The sequence below is a fragment of the Crocodylus siamensis genome, chromosome 6 (genome assembly GCF_052110815.1).
Source record: "Crocodylus siamensis isolate JL-2025a chromosome 6, ASM5211081v1, whole genome shotgun sequence".
NCBI classification, from domain to species: Eukaryota; Metazoa; Chordata; order Crocodylia; family Crocodylidae; genus Crocodylus; species Crocodylus siamensis.
The window spans coordinates 93,691,516-93,712,991 of record NC_143400.1 but is presented as its reverse complement, the minus strand read 5'-3'; the positions used below and the strand labels follow the sequence as shown (position 1 = coordinate 93,712,991).

Sequence of the window (21,476 nt, the reverse complement as noted above, 5' to 3'; positions counted from 1 at the left end):
GAGCACGAACCCAAATGGAGGGTGCAGAATCCTCTTGGTAAAATGGAAAGCACCGGCTGTGGCGGGAATCTTTGAACCGTAAATAATCTTCTCTGGGCCCAATTGAGTTTTCTGCAGTGACGTTAATTAGAGTAATAAGATCCAGGAATGGGAAGACTTGGATTTACCATGACATCATTTGAGACATGAGAGAGTGGATTCTTCTCTCTAATGGGTTAGAAATGTCATTGCACTCATAAACTTTTATGCTTCTCTTTGACAGAAAAATCCTTCGTTCCTGTGTCTTGTGCAAGAATAATATTTTTGCATAACATCAGCTGTGGTGTCAGTGTTAATATGTGAGCATCTTCTTTGTTTACAAGGGCTGTTATATGTGATCTTATAACCCTTCCTCCATCACCACCACAGGCTTTTATCCTCGGGTGCAGTGGGAAATCCTGTAGTGACTGCCCCTGAACTCTACGGCAGTGTTCATTTATTTTATTGCCACGCAGACACTTTGCTGAGTTTTTCATTGGTCCCGCACACATGCTCCCCAGCCATGGCTCATCACTGAAAATACTTGGTGATTTAAAATGTGTGGCTTTTTTTTTCCATCCAGGTGGCTTACTCCTGGTTCCTCAGTTCCACTCCACAAGTATCTGCTACTGTGATGTCTCTGCCGTTTAGCTCAGGTAGGTAGGGACCTGTATTCTGGGCATCTGTGACTCTGAAAAGGAAAGTCAGGTGCGTGCCAGTTGAATATGGGCTGGCAATTGCTGAAGCAGCTACTGTGATATAGAAAGGGGATTTGCAAGATGGAGTAGGGATGTCGTATTACCTGTATATTTGTCACCAGTGTGAATAGGACTGGAACTTTGTGCTTCTGGAAGGCTTTGATAAATTGAGTTCAGAACAAAACCCAAGCATCATTAAGCTTGTTTTATAGTGAAAGGTGCACAGAGCTTAGTCTGTTTAGTTTATCAAAGAGCAGGTTAAAGGTGACTTGATGATGCCCAGTTAGTGCCAACTTGAAAAACAGATATTAAACAGTAATTGGGCTGGACTCAATGATCTTCCGAGGTCCCTTCCAGCCCTAGTGTCTATGAAACCTATGAAACTTGAGGCCAGATAAAATTAGACATATGCGAAGGCCCCATTTTTAAAAAGCAAGGGCCAGTTAACCATTGAAACAGCTTAGCAAGGATTGTGGTGGGTTGTCCATCATGGGAAAGTCAAGGTTGGACTCTGTTCTGAAGAGAGAGAATACAAGCAGGAATGAATTTAAGGGCATGCTGTAGCATGTGTTATACAGAGGTCAAATTAGATGGTTGAAATACTAATTTTTGGCCTTGTTATCTATGAAAAATGTGTTCTCCGGGAGTACTGAGGCAAGGGTGGAAATTAACTGCTGAAGTCAGCTACATCTCCCTTTAAGATGACTCCCTTTCTCTTCTGGCCTCGATTGCTATGCGGTTTTCAAGGTGCTGTCTTGGCAGCCTGCCCTTCTGTGTCCCCTGCTCCCTGGGAAGAAGCTGGTCTTCTGCTCCCATGGCCCTGGCCCCTTGCTGCCCTGTCCCACGGGACGTACTTTAGTCCAAGATGGTGCTGTAATCCAAATTACTGGGAGCCACAAGTAATTGAAGCCAGGCTCAGTGAGAGCAGGTTGAAAGACAGGAGACAGACAAGATAATGGATGCCTAATTGTAGCAAAACAGGGAATTGCCTGGCATATTTGCCATGCCCGTGGCATTCTGGGACAATGCTGAATCATGCAGCCGGTGATCCTTGGAGTGCATGTGAGATGCACACAGGAGCCCATGCCTTTCAGAGCTGCTGTTTCAGGCTCCCTGCAGACTCAGGCAGGCAGCACTTTGGCTCATACTGAGCTGATATTTTTGAGACTTCTTTCTACAACCTGAAAGACCAGATGGCCTGATTCTGGGCACAGTTCTGCAGTGAGGGGTGTAATTCTGGGGCAGATTCAAAATACAAGCTAATTGTGCAGTCTTGTCTCATTTTACTAATGAGTCTAGCCCTCCTGTATGCTCCCTTACTGATCATCTCCTCCTTGGGACCCCGGCTCTTCCTACTGTTCGCTTCCCCCAAAACTATCAGAGGGGAAGCACAGGAAGAACTTCATACAATATGTTGTTCTTCTCAGTTGCCCCATTCTTGGAGTGTTGCACACCCCTTTTGCACAATGAAATCTGCCTTTCAGCTTTAAGAGGAAAAGGCCATTTTAAGATGACTCAGAGGAGGCGGGAGGGCAGGGAATATGGGGCAACGGAAGCAGAGTGACCCACATCTGGAGTCAGGAGTCCAGGCCTGAAGGAGAGGAGTCATCAGGCGGAGTAGGTGGTTCGGGGGTCAGAAGCAGGGTGGAGCAAGTTCACAGAGAGTCCTGACAATCAGAAGAGCTGTATCCCCTCCTTCCCAGTGCAAATACAGTGCTCCACTCAGCTGGAGCGTGGTCACTATTTGGATAAACTTTTAGCTTATTGCTACTAAGTGGGTTTCGTCACCGGAGCTTCATTCTGGAATGGTATCTTTGGCTCTTGCAGCTGTACAGTTACTCGAACATCAATTGTCTTTTTGTCGTCCATGAGTTACTACAGCCTAAAACCCACCCAAGTTGAGGGTGTGAAAAGACTCCCCAAGGATGAGCGTGATGTTGTGGGCGTGAGTCAGGGAACTATTTCATTTAAGACTGTGTTCCACAGTAGAAGAAGAGCTGGACTTGGTTTTCACAGTCACATGGTGCATGTGGGCAAAAGTGAATCTTGGCACTTGAAATTTTTAGAAAGCTGCACGAAGCAGCAAGGAGATGTTTTGTAGTGACTCTGCACTGAACGGTAGGGGCATCAGGATCATTGTCATATGGCTTATGGAAACGCATCTTTTGTAGGCAACACAGGGTTTCCAAATTATGGGGCTAACATCGCTGCAGATTTCCTGTATGGCCCTGGACAAACCCAGCATCTTTGTCACTCTCCCCAGCAGTAGCATGGAGCTGTTTCTACTGTCTTCCTGGCAGTTAAGGCTCAATCCACACAACAAATGAGTTTTTGTGCCTAGGTTAGAGTGGCACACTCTGTTCTAAACTTGGTCTGTGGCCACGTATCTTGTGGTTGAAGCTCATGTTAGAAGTGTTTCGGGGACCCTGGCTGATATGCCAGGTGCCTTTCTGCAGTTAGCTGGGTCCATGCCCTTGTTGGTCTCTCTGGTGGTTTGGGTATCTTCCTCCTCTCTAGTCTGCTATGCCAGCATGAACTGGGGAGCAGCATCCCACATGGGCTGGGAGAAGCAAGGTCCTGTTTTGTCCCGTCTCAGCAGGAGAAAGCTATCCAGACTTTACCCAGCTGCCTCCAACCAGTTACCTAAATCGCATTGAAAAGCTGCTTGGATATAAAGCCTTAGGGCAATTTTACATGTGTTGCCGGATGCGGCACTGGGCGCTTTAATTAGCGAGCCGTGCTAATTAAAAGCACCCACGCATCATGTGTATCAGTGTCGCCACACATCCCTGTGCTGAAAAAGTCAGTGGGGCGCTTTGAACTAAAGCTCATCGAATATATTTTATTTCAAAGCGTGCCACCGCCATTTTTTCAGCATGGCGGCACTGATACACATGATGTGGAAGACTGCCGGAGCGGGTCAGCTTTCATGCTCCAGCAGACTCGGTTAATCAAGCCTGCTCTGACGCACGCTGGATTTCCAGTGTGTCGGAGCAGGCTCCGCACACGTGTCCTAAGTGTCGAGTGCATCTCAGCTCTCACGTTCTCTAAGTGTAGATGGTGCTCAAGTGTATGTGGCAGCTGATCCCTAACGACCAGTAAGTGAAAATTAGTGGGGATGGGAGCTAGTTCTGGCAGCTGCATTTCGATGCATCACGTACTTAGTTACCTTTGCGTAGTGCTTAGATTTGGGCTGATTCAGTGCATGTAACCATAGGTCTGTGTTCCTGTCGGAACGGCTCTGTAATTAACTTCAAATTTAACTATGCTATCTGCCAGCGGCTTCCTCCTTCCTCTGTAAAACCCTGCAATATTGTCACTCCACCTTGCTTTTCCATTTTCGCCCTCCAATGTGTTGTTCCCTTCTCAGAAATCTTCCCTTCTAAGCTGGTTTTGCAACACATGTGTAACTGCGTACGATTTTTTAGCTTTGGAAGCTTTTTGCATAGTGCTTCTGTTCAAATTCTCCTTTGCCCTGTAATTAAACCTGGAGTGAGTGGATTGTGAGAAGTTGTCAGCTGTCTTGGTGGACCAAAGAATATGTTGTAGAAACATGAGTTTGGGATTTTTTATGTGGTCATGTTTAACTTGTGAAGAGGTTTTATGCTAATAACAAATAAGGAACTCACTCCCTCTCCTAGAACAGCATGAATTGGATGGTTGAGCTTTCACCTCTGTCTCCAGCGAGTCTCTTGGTGAAAGCTGCACCTTGCTAAATGAATCCACTTGAAGTCTTTCTGTCCTAGTGAGTTCCTTTATTCACGTGACTTTTTCTTCTCTCGCCAGCCACATTGCCTTCTGAATTATTAAGTTGCAGCGTTCAGTCTGTTGCTTTGGGGTATTGTAAGGCGTGTTGATACGATCTTGATACAGAAATATTATCAAAGCATTCTGTGTGCTCTTAAATCAGTGCGGCATTTATTGAGGATGTGGCAGGTGATTTTAATAATGCCTCTATTGCTGAGTGACTGACTCTTGCAGAATCCTGCTTGACCTGCTTTCAGACCAGTCTGGCTTTCCTGGTGCGGGTACAGACCTCTTACCCTCTCGGCCACTTATCCAACAGCTGTCTTTTGTGTGTTTTATTTTCCTTCAACAAAAAAGTACTTGGGATGTTTAATCTTTTAAATCCTCCAAATATTCAGCAAAACATAAATAGCTAGCCTCATTTTTGATCTGTCTAGAATTAGTATTTGTACTAACATAACTTGCATTTGAGATCACTTTGTTGGAGTTTGCTGTTTTTTGCCCATCCTGGACAGCTTGATCTAGTAACTTGATGCCGGATACTCCAGTAAAAGCTGAAGTGCTGGGAGACCTGGCAACTTTATTATGTAATGTGGCATGTGTTGGAAGTGGAAATTAGGGTGGAAATTTCCACAGTTAGGGCGGAAATTAAAAACCGAGTAACATACTGTACAGATGTCACCTTTTCACAGGTGTTTACGGGCTCCTTTGTGTCTGAGAAAATATGAAAGTGGCTTTTAAATTGCCACTGTATTCAAACTTATGGGATAGGAAAGCTTAACTACACAGGCAAAATGTTCCTAATGTAGGTGCTTATACCAGCAAAAATACCAACCCCCCAAATACTTTCGCCAGATTAGCTTATTCCACTTTGGTGACTGAAAGAAACCATAGCCTGGTGCAACTGCATTTACGCAAAGGCTTTTGTCTGTAGAGAAATGTCAAACAAAATTGCACCCTGGCCGACGTTAAAATACTGTAATGGTTTCTGATGTAGACAGGGCTTTGTGCTGAGTTGTGATGAGTGTTGCTGCTTTGTTGGGGAAGGGAGAGTTGCTGGAGAGGGAGGGAGAAAGCAGAATACGACCACGTGTGGGTCCAGGGTCATTTTCCCAGGAGGCAGAGGGTCAGCCCCGTCTTGCGGAAAGCGAGGCATCCTGGGGGAAGTAGGCTCTAGCATGCAAGGCTCCATTTTGATGGAAGAGCGCTGTCATTGGGTAGGACCTCAGTCTCCTTGGGTCACATCTGGCTGGCACGGCTGAGAACAAATGTGAGCATATTTGAACCTCTCTTGCACTACACTTACCGTCAGTTATACCACAGTGCACAAGGGAGTTGGGGGACTAAGCAGGGTTTTGGCACTGGAGTTATTCTTGTTTTCATGTTAATTACTTGGTTGGTTGATTCTTGCGCTTTGGTTCTGGATATTGGATTCCCATCAGTATGGCAGTTGACCTGCCCTTTAGCTCACAGACCTAATATCATCCCGTTCTGCTGAGTATATAGCTGGGTTGAACTCAAGGATGAAGGTCAGGGAGTGTGGGAGGGATCAGAAACAATTAGGTTCAAAGAATCCAAATGTGTTGGAAATGAAGAGGAGCAGTGTGGAAGTAGGGACAGCCGTTGAGTAACCATGTGCCAAAGCCATCTCATTAGCTCACAATAAATTGTTCGGTTTCTTTGTACCTCTTCAGTGGTGGAGCTTGTGTCCTTCCTGTCCTGGCTGTGGAAGGTGGGGGCTGTTTGAAATCATCCCAGTAAAGAACTCGATTATGGTCTAATACTGGGAAGAGTGAAAATCCTTTTAGTTAAAGTGGGGAGGGTTGATGCCTAATCCTGGACCAGTATCGTTGAGTAGTAGATGGACGTGTTGTGTTGGATCCGGCCAATCGAGGACGTTGTTTTGCTCGAGTGTTTTGCCATTGTGCTGTTTTAAAACCTGAAAGGACTAATTTAGTGTCGAGAGAGTGCATGGAGGGACGGTTGCCTTCCTTACGCTGTAGGGGTGGTGCTGGAACCATGCGACTGCTGTGCTGCTCTCGGCAGGTTTTGTTCAGACTGGGAGAACTGGGTTAAAATATAAATCACTGTAATGTAAATCAAACAGAGAGTTCAGTTAAAGGTGAAAACACACGGTGAGTTAGTGGGTAGACTTTGACATGGAAAGAGGAGACCTAGATCCAGAATGATTTTGTGCTGTGATGCGGTCCGCAAGTACAACAGGATTCTCTAACTTTTGGATGGGGGATGCAAGTATGCAGTGGGAAATTTAATAGGTGAGGCTTGTGTCTGAGTGGGCAAACATGGCATGGCATTCATTGCACTCAGTGGAGATGCTTCCTTTGGGGTGAATCTTTAACTTGGGGCCCCCATCCTTTTTCATGGATGTTTTTTATAGATGAAGAATGTAAATGCCAGTGGGTCTGGGGGTTTTATTGTGCCTACTTTAGCCCTTGCAGTTTGAGTTGGGTCCAGGACTCTTCCAAAGAGCCTGTTGAGTAATACAGTGTGCTGTGTTAATGATTGCCCTCACCCCTGCTCCCTGGATCTGAGTATAGGTATTTACATCTCAGCAGCAGGTTACCATCTGTGACTTCAGGCTAGAAAGAACATCAGAAATTGCTGCTGTTATGTGCATCCTCACCTTGCTGGCCAGCCTGTGTGGGGCTTTGCTTAAACTCAGACTTGTAGAGAAGTGATTAAATTGGATTTTCATAATAATTTTTATTATTTCAGTTAAATATGCATGTGTGGGTATTCTTTTCAGAAGAAAACTCCTGTTTTGACTGAATATAAAATACAAAATCAAGTCAATTGATGCTAAATCAGAACCCTTTTATTTTGAAGTAAAGTCAATCTGTGGACACTTTCCAAGATAAGAAAAACTATTACTCTTTTAAGGCCAGGAAAGATCATTAGAATCCTCTAGGTTCCGTCCTGACTTCCTCTATCATACATGCAAGAAACATCACCGATGGTTTTTGTATCAGGGTCATAACTTCTGGCTGAGTTTGAGCATGAAAGACATCCGGTGTTGATTTAAAGCAGGGGTGGGCAAAATATGGCCCGTGGGCCAGATTTGGCTCATGGAGGGAGTTTGTCCAGTCCATGGCAGATCCCTTGGTCCCACCTGGCCCAGGTGCCATCTGACCCATGGTGTGTCTCACCACCCTCTGGGCACGCAGCGGGGCTGGGGCAGCTCCACAGGTGGACTGCCTTTCTAGGCAGCTCAGACAGTGGTGGCTCCTTCCAGCTGCTGCTGGCCCCAGCTTCGTGGTACCGGGCTGCTGCCTGGCTCCTCTGCACTGCCATCGCTGCCCCACTGGGCAGCCTGGAGGCTGCACCGGTGGTGGTGTAGAAGAGCTGCAGGGCAGCCCAGGCTCAGGCTCCAGGTGGCTGCAGCAAGAAGGGCCTGACAGCAGTGAGGGGGAGAAGCCACTTTTCCCCATGCCCAGCAGCAGCAACTTGTGTCCAGCTGCTGTTGCTCATCGTGGGTCGGCGCAGATGCAGGGCAGGCCGGGTTTGGGGCTGCGCGTGCGGGTTCTAGCTGGTCCACTCCGGCCAGGGCAAGTCCAGAGCAGGCACGGGGTAGGTAGGCTGGGGCTGTGCACTGTTGGCAGTGGTGGGGCAGAAGTGCAGGGTGCGCGGGCTCCAGCTTGTTGCCAGGAGGAGGGAATGGGGTGCTGCTGGCTGGCCCACGGCTCCTCCTTGTGTGGCCCATGGGCCCAAATAATTGCCTGCCCCTGATTTTAAAGAATTCAGGCAGTAAACAATCCATCATGTTTCTTTAGTAAATTGTTTCAGTAGTTAATTAACCTTTACTGTTAGCATCGGAATCGGTCTAGCTTCAGTTGGGGCAGGTCCTGCTTTGAGCAGGGGGTTGGACTAGATGTGACCTTCTAAGTCTCTTCCAACCCAAATTTTCTGTGATTCCAGCCATTCATGCTTTTTTTTAATACTAGGTTAAAGAATGATCAGAAATCTTTACATCAAGTAGGTAAGCATAGGGTCTGGACAAACAAAGCAGTCATACCACTTTAAAAAAGGTGTCACGTGCCTGTTTTCTTCTGTAGTAACTGGAAGCCAAAATGGAGCAATTTACTCCTAGGTGAAACACCTGCCAAATTACCAGAATTTAGCTTCCATGTACTGTGGGGCAGACAGACAAACCAATTTCTGTGGATCAGTTTAGTGCATAGGAAGCTTCCCCTTAATTTTATAAGGTTGCTTCCTCTCGTCATAGTCCTAGAGGGGATCAAGTTACTTGTTTAAGTTTCTTGAAGAAAAATACATTTCTCCTCTTTAGTTGGAAGTTACCAGTGCAGACCAGCCTTAAGATATGAGCATGACTATTTTGCATTGCATTTGCAGACTGTCCTTCAGTTGGAAGAGTTTAGAAGTGTTTTATAAATCACCTAAATGTATCCCTGGGGAATAACCACCATACTTACTTATAAACCATATGTACCCTTTTCCCCATAAATCATTCCTCCAAAACTGGGGTATGTATCTGACAGGGGAAAGGTGATTTTCTTTGCCAGAATAGAAGCATGGAGATGCTGTACTGCAGTGGCTGCTGTTTCTCCCTGGGCCAGCAAGCAGCAGAATCTAGTTTTAACCCTCTTGCAGCCACTTTTGGCTGAGTAGCCAACATTCATCAGTGGCTGTGATAGGGTTAACATGATAACTTTTGCCTGAAGCAGCCAAGGAGCTGACGGTGGGCAAGTGAGCTGCTGCATGCAGTCAGTTGACAACCATGACTCGGAAAAAATATCTTTTTTTTCCTACGTTCTGCATTCCAGGTGCATGTCTTGTTTGGGGATGTTTGGCGCACCTTGTGTCCTGGACAGTTTTAATTTACTAGTTATTTTGGTCAATGGTGAGATATCCAGTTCAGTGCCGGTCATCTACAGAGCGATTTCATTACTGTTGGTTTTTGGGAAGGGTTGTGGTTACCCGGCCTGACTATTATCAGATGGCAGAAACAGCAGAAAAGCATTCAGAGAAGATTAATTTTGACTGCCTGGTGACTAGCTTTAAGGGGCATGTTATCTAATTGAGAGAGGCAGGCTTGTTTAGCTTAGAAAAAAGGCGATTTAAGTGGGGGGGACAAGGCAGTCATCTTCAAACCTCTGAAAAGCTGTCATCGAGAAGAGGGAAAACATCTGTTCTCCCTCGCTGCAGAGGGCAGGACACGAAACAATGGCTTTCAATTGCAGCCAAGTAGATGTAGATTAAATATCAAGAAAATACTCCCTTAGTGTTAGAGCACTTGAGGCAGGGCAGCAGCCTACGCAGGGAAGCCGTGGAGTCTCCTGCAGGGGAGGTCTTCAAAGGAGGCTAGATGAGCATTGACAGGGATCATTTAAGAGTATCATGCTGGGAGGGCATGGTTGGCCCCAAAGACCCTCGGGGCCCCTTCCAACCCCATGGTTGTAGTATTACAAAGGTAACTCTTGAATCGTGTTGCGACAAATGGCATCCTGAAGTTCGATTTCTCTACCACGGTGGCAGCTAATATAAAGGTGCGTGTAACTTGGCATCTTTCCCTCCAATCTCCTGTGTGTTTGCAAGCCTCCACCCCATAACACCGTCCATGTACATTATTGCCTCTCTTGCACCTGAATCTGTGGTTTCAATCAGGCTACATTGCAGTCGCAGCTCTCTTTCTGGTTGTGTCCCAAAGCCATTCTCTCCAAGCTGAAGTGCATGCAAAATGCCTTGTCAGATATGAAGAAACCATGAGAGTCCTCCTCTCCCCACCATCTAGCAGTACCACAGATTCCTCATTTCGTTTGTGGATGTAATGCAAAATGATTGCTTTTGCATTTAAACTTTCCATGGGCTTGCTTGAGCCAGCTTCTTCCTTTCTCACTCTCCCAAATTCTCAGTTGCCTTGCTCCTCACTACTTGGCTGCTCTTGGCATGAGAGGTTGTTACCACCAGTTGCAGCTGGAGAAGCACAGTCTCCGTAGCTCCCCATCTTATTTCAAATCTCCCCTGAAAACATGCATCTTTTCTCCCTTGTCTGTACCTCTTAATATCTTTCCCCTCTGCCGCTTATTTATTTCTGTAGAACAATTTAGGGGGCTGAGTTTGTAAGGGATGCCATACACTGTAAAATTGCATTGGACCTCGAACAGACCATTAACAAAGTCGGTTGGCCGCCATACATTTTTCAGACTTGAAGGTATGAGCTTAGATTCTGGGCCTGCAGCCAACGGGCTGGAAGGCAAAGCTACGATGACATGTTCAATATCCAGGTGGAAGGCCAACGGGGCAGCTGTATTGCCTCACAGTCCCTCTTCCATCCAGGGAACAGCATTGGCATAAGCTTTTAAAACTGCTGCTTGCCTGCCAGGCTGCAGGCAAGTCTGAGGTCGAGGGCAGAGAAAGGTAAGGTAAGCCTTTGCAGAAGATTGTGGCCTTTTCTAAGCAGACTGCACTCGGTTCCTGCTAGCTCGTTATCCAGTGTCGGTATATGCAAGTGAACAAAGGTCTCAGTGTTCTTCCTCTAGTAGCAACAGAATTAATTATCCAAAGCACATTGATCTCCCTCCCCCCCGCCCCCCAATACTACTGTGTTTGTTCTTCATGTAATTCAGAATGGATTTACATCTCCATGCTACCTGGGGATTTGAGGAGGGCTTTAAAACCAGTCACACAAACAAACCAAGAGGCTAATGAATTTCCCAGGATTTTGGAAGTATCCAAAGGTGTATCCAGATGTTAATCTAGGAGGTTCCAGAGTTTAATTAATGCTAAAATAAATTAGTGGGGGAATGAGGATGCATGAAGAGCCAACATGGGTTTACAAGTGAGCTACTGGAATAACGAATTAACGGAGATGACTTTTCTTTGGAGTTGAGAACATGGCCCATACGTGTGGCTCGTATTCGGCCTCTCTCAGTATGCATATCTACCGTGGATAATAATGTGGGTAGTGTCCTTTTTTCTCATCCTCCATTACAAACCTGTGTTTCATTTCAGGTGGGGAAAGGAGAGTCTTTACAAGGACCAGAAACAACTCTGAATCAGCCAGAGCTCCCCAGCACCTGGATAGGAAGAGGCAACTCTCTGAATCTCAGATAGAAACAGTGAGCCATTCAGACTGCCGAGTAAATCCTAGACAACTGGGAACACCCAGAGGTATTCAGGCAAAGCGTACATGCACTTCAGAAACATGCTGCTTTGAAATGCATGCTCTGACACTGCTAAAAGATGGCCCGGGGTATTGTGTTCTCAAATCTGAAAGGAGCAGTGAAGGACTGTTTGTAATATATGGTCACTCTAGTCCTGAAGCGTGTTGTGCGCCTGTCACCCCAGCAGGCTGCTCTCAGAAGTTCAGTCTTGAATAGAAAGGCTCCGTATAACTGCAGTTAAAGTACACAAATGGACTCGGGTTCGAAAGGTAACGTGTGGATTTGTATCCATTTGTAGGAATGGCCCACGCTGCTGTCTCCACCCCGGGCGACTGGAAGAATCGGAATAAACCTGGCAGAGGGAGGAAAAAGAATATATTTGAAGCCTACTTGTCAAAGGAAGATGTTTCGGCAGGATTGAAAAGAGGCGAGCTTATTCAGGTGCCTAGAACATACGCTGCTATTGCTCTTTTGTTACTGATACATCTGCGGTAATAACAGGGGCTCATAATAGCATGTCACCCATTTTTAGTGCATTTATTATTTGATGATTTCTTTTAGAAGGGGTGGGGATTTCTTTTTGTTTCCCCAGGCAGCTCTGGGACTTTACAATTAAGTTTTTTTGTTCATTTAAGTTTTTGGGCTGTGGTGGTTGCATGTACAGTAAAACCACTGATCCAGAAATTTGATGAGTCTCAGAAGTCTGGTCCTACTTTTCAGCAGAGTTTAAATGGCAGAGGCAGTGCTGTGATTAATCATCTGTTACGAAGACCTCATTACTCTTACAAAGTATGCCACTGTACACAGCTGGTGGGGTAGACTCGGGAGAAATAAAATAGCGATAAATAGGCAAGGCCCTGGAGCAGTAGCAAATCTTTATCAGCATAAATAAAAAAAGTTTACCCCAAGCAAAAGTTTCCTTCCTCTGGAGTTCATCCTGTCTCAGCAGCTGGGTGGGCAGTCTTGCTTTCCCCAAGGCATTCTGTCACTTCACTCCTGTCTCTCCTGTGGCTCTCTTTGGCCATGAATAGATGAGAAGTGAAGCTGGAAGTAAAAGCTGACTGTCCAGGGCACTACCTTGTCCTCGGGCCCCACAGACATGCAGCGAAAGTTCATAACTTAAGCAAACCAGGTAAAATAAACCAAAGCCTTCATAGATACGTGCTGTGTAGAGCTGTGGCCTGGGCTGCGTGATGGCAAATTCTTTTGGCAGGTATTTGATAGATTGTACTACACATTCATGGAAAGCCAGTATCTTGTGTTTTTGTGGTTGTGCTGTCAAAGGCCACTGAGATTGGCACTCCATTTTTATTTGAGAACTGGCACCAGAATATATGCCAGTTTCTTTAGCATCAATCAAAGGTGTGGCACTGTTAGAGAATGAAGTTTGAGGCTAGAACATGCTAACACTTTGATAATAGGTTGGCTTATCTGCTGGTTTCCAGTCGGATCTTACTAGAGCACCTATGGTGTTGTTGCAGCTTAGGACTGGCACACTGAGTATACAGGGGGTTGTACAGGTATTTAAAGGGTAACTGGAATCCCAGAACTGAAGGCAGCCATATAGCTTCATGTAATCATAGTAATATAAAAGGAGCCACGTCCTAAGGGAGCAGAATTTGGCAGCTTGGTTGAACTGGCCAAAGTGAAGGGAGGACATTATGAGAACAATGCAAATCCCTTCCCTACTGTGGTACAGGTCAGCCTGGTGGTGTCCTTCAGCAAGGATTGTTCAGTGGCCTGCTGTCACCTTTGACTTTTCTGGATGCATCCTTCTTTCCAGGTAGACTAGTATGTTTATGGAGTTGGTACGGGAAAAGGAAGAAATGTCATTCCTGCAGTCTCCAGAGAGCAGTGCCCAGAAGAGCTGCCTGCTTTTCCTCTTCAGGAGTCAAAATAGTTTTCTTTTGTGAAGGTTCAGCCTGTTTGGGAACCAGAGCCAGTCTCAAGTGAAAAGCCTTAGCCACTAAAATGATACAAAAGCCATACAGAAACTGTCACGACCCTAATTGCAGCTTCTCCCTATTTTTATAAAGGAAAAGCTTTCACTTTTTTTAGTATGAGTTTCACAAGTGATTAAGGTTTCAAACAGTTTGTCAGACTTCTCATTACAAATGTTGTAGCCAGAATGCAGAGTTTGGAATTGCGGAAGGGATTCCATACAGCACGCTTTCTCTTTGGAGAACGATATCTTCTCACCTCAGAGGGTATAGATGTACAAGCAAGGCAAAAAGGGATGGCTTTACTGCCCATCAGTTGCTCAGTGATAACTGCCCACGTACACGTTCTTGCTTCTCCATAAGTGGAAGCTAGTCTTCATAACTTGTTCCCTTTGAGAAAGGGTAAAGCTGCTGTGGTTTTAGATTTTGCTTTACTGACAGGTAAGAGTGTGCGCATGGGCAATTACAGTGAAATGACTGAAACATAAAGCCTTGTCCACTTTCATCCCGAGGCAAATTCCGTGTATGCCCATCCCCTGACCCGTTGTAGAAAGGGTTATACATCGCATCTTAACTGACTTCAGCTGTGGTCCCAAGTGTTAGGTTGTCCCCAGGTGATTGCAGTCTGACAGCCACAGGTATCTACACCTGGAAGCCAAGAAACCCAGTGGAGATATTGGAGTCCCCAACTGTTCTGAACCTGTGTCAGGGGAGAAGCCCTCCTTGCTCAGAAAGCTGCAACCGCACGATGCACCAGCCAAACCTTCCAAACAGCTTTCTTGGTGCACGTTCCAGCGACTTGGCGTAGTGATGGCAAGTACAGAGACAAGGCTTAAGGCCCACTGCGATGGTGCAATCCAGCTGCAGATGACAGCAGGCATGGCAGGGCTCAGCTGCAACCTGAGGATCCCAGGGAAGCGATGCCTTCCAGAGGGCCTCGCATATGGTGTCAGTGGTGTAGCTCCTACTGCAGCTCACGTACTTCTCCCCGACAGAAACTTTCCCATGTGCCTCGGTAAGGTAAAGCTGCAGCCCTTTTCCTCTGGGCCAGTTTTCTGTCATGGGGGAAGGTATTGAAATCCCCAAATCTGGATTCGATGAAGGAGAGATAGAGCTGAGTGTAGCAGTAGGGCACTGCAGCCCCAAATATCTTGTGTCCCCTAGTGTTCTGTCATTAGCCCTAAAAGTGGCTTTAAATGCACCCTACACAGGGGGTTGGGATGAAGCCCCCCAAGATCTTCTCAGGACTCTCAGTAGATGCCTGGGTCTTCAGTGCTGCTCTTTAAGACCTCTGAGGAAGGAGGGAACAAGCTGCAGAATTACTTCATCGGTCTCTACAAGCAAGATGTTACTGTGCTATGGAAATGCTCTTTCTATCGGTGTCAGTGGCTGTGTCTATACTTTACCTTTTCTCCTGGGCTTCTGGCAGTGTCTTTGTCACCGAGCAGTAGGATCACCCAGAGGATTCTGGGTGGCTGAGCACAGAAATAGGTCTGTCACATAGGAAGGACCCTGATCTCAGCTCTGAGGAGGCGTTTCTGAAAGTTTTAAGAGCTGTTCAGAGAAACGCTTCGTTTGGACAAGGCTTGTCCTTCCCCAAGCAGGGAGTTGGAATCACTGTGACTTCTAAGGTCCCTTCCAGCCCTACTTTATCAGGCTTCTGTGATACGACTGGACTATAGCAATGGTTTCCTGTAACACGGTGTTAGAAAAAAGCCTCTCCAGGACATCTGCAATCATTGGGGACCTCCTGCACAAAATCTTATGACACCTGCCTGAATGATTGCAACAAGCCTGGCAATGCTTTTGCTTGTGGCAGGTGCTTGTCAGCAGGGAGGCCAGGGAAAGACAGACTGTATGAATTTCAGGTACTGAATTCAGTTGTCTGTTCTTACGGAAAGGATTTGTTGGAGTCTGTCCCATGATCACACCTGTCTGGGGAATCCCGTATTGATTTGCCACGCTGTTGCTTGAATTGAGTAGTTGAACAAACTGTTTAGAGTCAGCTAATGGATGGTGGCTGTCTATTAAACAACATGAGCAAAAGGGCCTTTCAACATCTTAGGGGGCTGGACTCGATGATTTCGCGAGGTCCCTTCCAGCTCTTACTGTCTGTGAAAACTTGCCAACATTATTCACCAGTCCAGGTCAAGGGCTGGGTGAGCAAAGTGAGCAAGACTTCTTGGGCGTTGGGGTCTAGATGGGTAAATGCAAATGCTCATGCTGATGTACAGAGGCCCTGAACTGTCATCAGAATAACGTCCCTTAAAGAAAGCAGTTTCTTCGGAAGCGTGAAGACTTGAGAGAGGGAGAAGGCTGATTTCTTTATGTAGCTGTGGGCTGTTTTTAAAGCTGTTCTCAGCACTGGCTCGGTACTTAAGAACTGCCCTTTTTCTGTGTTTTTACATCACAAACCAATCTGGGCAAGCATGTTATGATAGCTGATATGAGCAGCTTGATTTGGGATGCTTGACGTCTTGTCGAAGCATCTGTTGCTCTGGTTCTACAAGAAAAGAAAGAGTTGGGAAATCCTGTCTTCTGTGACCTGTGAGGAGCGTAACAAATTGTAATTCCTTGTTTTGGTGGGTGTGAGAGGTTGACCTGAACTATCAGGAAATGTTTTAGAAACGTGGCTGCAAACCTTTCCCCTCCCCAAGTGCTGGCTGAGCTGACATAAAAACACTGATAAATATAGCAGCTATTGTTTGCAAGTTATTGTAAAATAATACAGCCCTAGTGTGTGACATCATGAGACCCTGCAGCCAGCACCTCGGCCCCGAATACACACATGAGAACAGTTGTTCTCTGCAGATGGGGAGAGCGACCGGTTCCAGATATGATATCACAGCGTGAAATGTACTACATTGTAAATAGGATTTTCATAGGCACAGATAACAGGACCCATCTGCTTTCGAAGATGAACCTTGGGAGTTCCTCGCTTAAGGGAAAGATCGAGAGAAAAAGTATTTTAATGCTACTTGACATCAGAGTTTTGAGGCTGGGGGTAATTATATAACGTGTATAAAATGTAGAGGCCTTGTAGCGGTAAATATGCTGAGACTTTGATATTCAGCCAGCACACGCAAATCGAGTGCTGGTGTGTACAGACCCAGTTAGTTGCCTTACTGGCCACATATGCAAAATGTGATTTTCCATTTGTACATGAGATATTGGCCTGTGACTACCTGCAGCAGCCTGGGCTTAACTATCTCAGGGTGGTCCTTTAGCATGACAAAGGGTGTTCCTCCTTTGCTCTGAATGTACAAGCTTGGAGGCTAGATGCAGGCACTAATGTGGCTGCTCTTTTTCCAGTCTATGCAGGTAGTTTGGGTCTCTCCGTGGCACTGCATTGTACCCCCAGGAGACATATTTTTTGCTACACACTACTTCCCCCCCACCCCCCGCCAACATGTTCTTCCTTGTGTGGCTCTCAATAGCTGCCTCCTGTTTCCAGCTTATCAGGCTGGTGATTTGATAACTGACTGTAGAAACAAGCTTTTTTGGTGCGTTTTCATGATTGAAATGGGTTCCAATCCTGAAGGAAGCTATTCCTCCCACCTTTACAGTGCACTAGATCTCATTTTGCTTGAGCGGGGCTCTCTCAAAGGGTGCTCTCTTTGACATCATCTTCCATGGTGCAAACAACCCAAGGAAATAAGTAACTAGTCAGAGTGTTAATTCTGCAGCAAATAAGACATTTTGCTGCAAAGAGTACAAATCAGGTCAAAAGGATATATATATATATATTTTTCCCCCCCTCCTGGTGCCAATGGTTTTAAACTTTCAAAAAAACAAAAACCTTTCACAAATTATCAGATTCTTCCTTGAGCCAGCAGAAGTTGCAGATGTGTTCAGCTTATTTTCCTGGAGTCAGAGTGCTTCCCAGAATACATAAATAAAATAAAATAATATGCTGCAGTGAATTTATAAGGAAGCCGTTCTCATAAGAGATTCCTGTCATTGCTAAACACAGAAGTTTGAATGCAGATGGAATAGATTTTATATAACGAATTGAAGACATTATCCCAAATATATGGATGAAGAAAGCTTTAACGTTTCATTCAAAAGGAAAAGCATTTACTAATGCAGCTATTTAGCTATAATGCTATTTCATTTTTTCTAAGACTAACATTTATTTACTTTTAACTGGATCTGTCTGATTGCAGTTCTTGTGACACTTTTGCAATTGAATATTCATTATTCTGAAACAGCCCATAATCCACTGTTTGCACTTTCCTTTCTTCTCTAGTAGCTAACGTGCCTGAATACAAGCAGCAGAAATGCTTCCTTTATGTTAATGACAGTATGACCTGTTGTAGGGGAATCTAATCCTGACTTGGCAAATAAGGAAGAAGGAAGTGCATGTCTTCTAAGTGTGTTTGCACTTATTTAAATTTAAAGGTGGCTAAACTTGATTTAAGCCTTTTGGATCTCAAATACTTTTTTTTTTTTCTTTTTCCAAATGCTCTTATTTTAGAAATAGCTTTTCAATTTTCCCTTTAAAATACCTTTGCCATGGAGTTATTGCTACTGTCCGTGTTAGTGAGCAGTTCAAAGGCACAGCTGGACTTCAGGAAGTTTTTCACCTTCTGGCAGGAGCCACTGATGGAGGAAACATTTCTTTTTTTTCCCTTCTGCTTTCAAAAGTGTGTGTGTGTTAACATAAAATGGATCTTATACATATAACGAAATGAAGTCTTTTAAAAGCAAAGAGTGTCTCACCAAAACCAGATGAAAAGTAGGGGACTGTTCTATTCCTATTATTTCCATTCCTGAATGTAGCATAGGGTTTGTGGCTGTTGAGGTGGCCCTGCTCACGTGCTAGAGATGGAGGAGGGCCTGCGTGATTTCTGTTGATTGGATAGTAGCAGCAGATAAAACTTTCAGAAAGTTCCCCTCTAACCACTATCTGTTCTTTACGGTGACATGTTTTAGAGCCATGGGAAAGGGTGGACCTGGAGAAGGTATCTGCTTTTGGGATGAGGAGCATTTTGCACGTCAGTTAAAAATGTATCTGATAGATTTGACCTTGGGTGCACCATAAAACCTGAATGCAGGGAGATATGGAATAATTAACTGGTCGCAATATGTTTAAATTGCTACTTGCCTGACAACACCCTTTGCCTGAAAATACAGTATAACCTCATAAATCCAGCACATTGGGGAGTAGCAGTGGCCAGTCCCGGAGCAGCGAAGTAAAGATCATCATTTGAGTCTATCATAATATAGGTAGCCCCTGCTTAGCGCGCTTAATTGGATCTCAAAAAACTGAGTGCTAAACAGAGTAGTGTTAAGCAAAACCTGCTGCCAGCTAAACAATGCCCATGAGTGTTATAATGAAACTCGTTGAGTGCTCAGTGAAATCCAGTATCAATGTAAAATGAGCAATATAGCGCTAAGCAAAACAGCGTTAAGCGGGGATTGCCTGTATCTCGAACTCACGCTAAGTCATGTTGTACATGTTGTGATTGTAATGCAGCTTGCTGTCTTCTGGCAGATAACTTAGATTTGGGCAGGTGTATTAGTCTTTTTGTACAGTCCCGGTCCTGGTGGAGGCATGGTCCCCAACTGGGGCTCCAAAGTGCTACTGCAGTACATATCCAACAGTAAAGATTCTTGATCCAACACAGTTACCAGGTTTCATGCAGTGTTGCTACGGCTGTTGGGAAAGACTGTGTAACTGAGAGGCTAGCAATTTTCCTTAAAACTTAAATACTTTAAAAGGAGGAAAAAATATCAGTCAACAGAAAAATTAACTCTGAGAAGCATTTTCTGAAAGTGCCTTTCTTTCTGGTGTAACGTTGGAAAGAATGGCATCTGAAACCCTGACATCTGCCTCCATCGAAGGTGGGAATTGGAGAAAGCTGTTGCATCTGTATAAGCCCATCCATTGCATTTTGGTTGGACGTTGCCTAGATGTTAAGGCACTAATATCAAAACCTGAGAGAGATCATGGAAATGCAGATGCATCTGCCATGTTTCCCTGTAAATACATTGCTTATAACTGCTTAACTGAACTAATATTCTTTAAAAAAAAAAATTTATATTCTAGGCATAATCTTGAATCCTCTTTTTCTTTAAGGGCCCATTGAGGATCAATCCAAAGAAATACCACGAAGCCTTCATTCCATCTCCGGTAGGTATAATTTACATCTCTGCTAAGTGTAACACTCTGAAGTGCTTAAGTGAATGTTTATTAAGATAGCAGTGATACTATACATGAAATGTCATTTAGATTTGTGTAGCAAGATAAATCAGTTGGGAATAAATTTAAATAAATCCTGAAGATATGCACGTAATCTGAGGGAAAGACACAAAACCCCAAGCAGCAACTCGTTTTTAATACTGTAAAGTGCTGTTGAATGTGTCTGAACTTTCATCAAAGGGGGGATGTGTCCTTTTATCTTACTGGAGCCAGCTGAACCCAGGTTTGAGGACCACCAGTTAGTGTAATTGTAAACCCTTGGTTTATGGCTACAGAGGGTTTATAGATTTTCCACTGATTCAAGCTAATCTTCCCTAAACAAATATTCTCTCCCCTTTCAATCTGCTGCATGAGCTAATTTGAAAAGTCAGTCCAAAAGTAACACGTGTGATTCTTTTTAAGGCACCTTTGCCTATGCAAAGTGTTTCGAGCTTGGCTTGGGGCTTGCTGCTGTCACATAGGCCTGTTCTGTGCCACTCTCCCCCTTCCTTTGTCACCAGAATAGAAAGACTCTTGTGCTGTCGAGGCCCTCAATTAGTCAAGGTTACCTGGCAGCTGGTGTAGCCGAGGGCAATCGTTTGGAAGTGTTTGGATCAACACTTTGGTGATGATGTGGAAGTGAATTGCCTCTTGAAACGAGGTTTTGTTTGGGTATACAGTAGAAACCCCCCCGCCCCGTCTCAGACAGTGAAGTGCTGATGGCATTGATGTCTCCTGCTTCTGGGCATAATTTTTTTCTGAGCCTGGATTGAAAATCCAGAGATCTCTGCTCACATCCGTTGTTGCTCAGTCCTCGATGATGATGACTTTAGCCTCTTTCTTCAGGGAAGGACTTCTATTACGTAGTGTGAGGCAATGAGAGAGACTCTTAAAATTCACTGGGGGAGGAGGTACTTTTGCACAGCTGTTTGCAGTGCTTTTGTAAAGTAGGCTTTGGTGTGGAACGGGGAAAGGAGTGGTAGTCCTTTCTTTTGCTTTCTCAAGTAAGGTAGGTGTAGACTGTTAAACATATTCCCTTAAACCACGCAACACTGGCAAAATACTGAGTCCAGCTACATACACGGAAGCAGCTGGATTTGAAGCTCTATCCTTCATTCCCCATGGTGCTTAGTGATTGCCTGGTATGGTCAGGCAGGGGGCTTGTGTACTGCAGTGCATGGGCACTGCAGGTTAGTTAAGGATATTCTGGCCATCATTTGCGGTTTCCTTCCCTTTGTGGGTTAAATCGCACCAACTGCTCTATCTCCCACTGGGAAGAAGCATCAGCACCTGGACAAAGAGGACTCTGCCCAAGGTGGAGATGGTCACTGTGAGGCTATGTGCCGGGGACGCATCATTAGCATAACATTACCCTCCATCAAGGGCGGCGGGATGGCTCGCAGCCCTGTCGTCCCACAAGACTCTGTTGCTGCCAGATGCTGAAAGAGCTACAGCTGTGAAAAATCTCCATCCTTCCCTTGCAGCTGGCCAGGGCAGAGCCCCCTGTTCCGTCAGCCCCTGCCTTGGCTATGATTTCATTTGGTTCGTATGTAGCAGCTGGTCACCTCGAACACCGTGCGTCTCTGGCTGTACGTTGTCCCAGCTGCTGCTATTGTGTACCGTCTCCGCGTCGAAGGCAAAGGGAAGGGCCCAGGCTTGACCTGACTCTTAACACCTGCCACAGGACGAACTCCTCTTCGCACTCCGCAGTCTTCACCGCTCACGGTAGCTGAGCTCTCTTGAACGG

General features: G+C 45.3%; 1 protein-coding gene across 2 annotated transcripts in view; it reads left to right on the top strand.

Moving 5' to 3' along the window:
• DIS3L2 (DIS3 like 3'-5' exoribonuclease 2) overlaps positions 1-21,476 on the top strand; it is a 225,168-nt gene that overhangs the window by 9,491 nt on the left and 194,201 nt on the right. Inside the window, exons 1-4 of one of the 2 annotated variants that reach the window (XM_090050665.1) lie at positions 638-674; positions 11,454-11,612; positions 11,904-12,046; positions 19,628-19,681. In XM_090050665.1, coding sequence (XP_089906791.1) covers positions 653-674; positions 11,454-11,612; positions 11,904-12,046; positions 19,628-19,681 — 378 coding nt within the window. In that variant the 5' untranslated portion in view covers positions 638-652. Of the gene's footprint in view, positions 1-637; positions 675-11,453; positions 11,613-11,903; positions 12,047-19,627; positions 19,682-21,476 lie in introns of those variants that run through there. The other variant, XM_090050664.1, reaches the window with a different exon arrangement.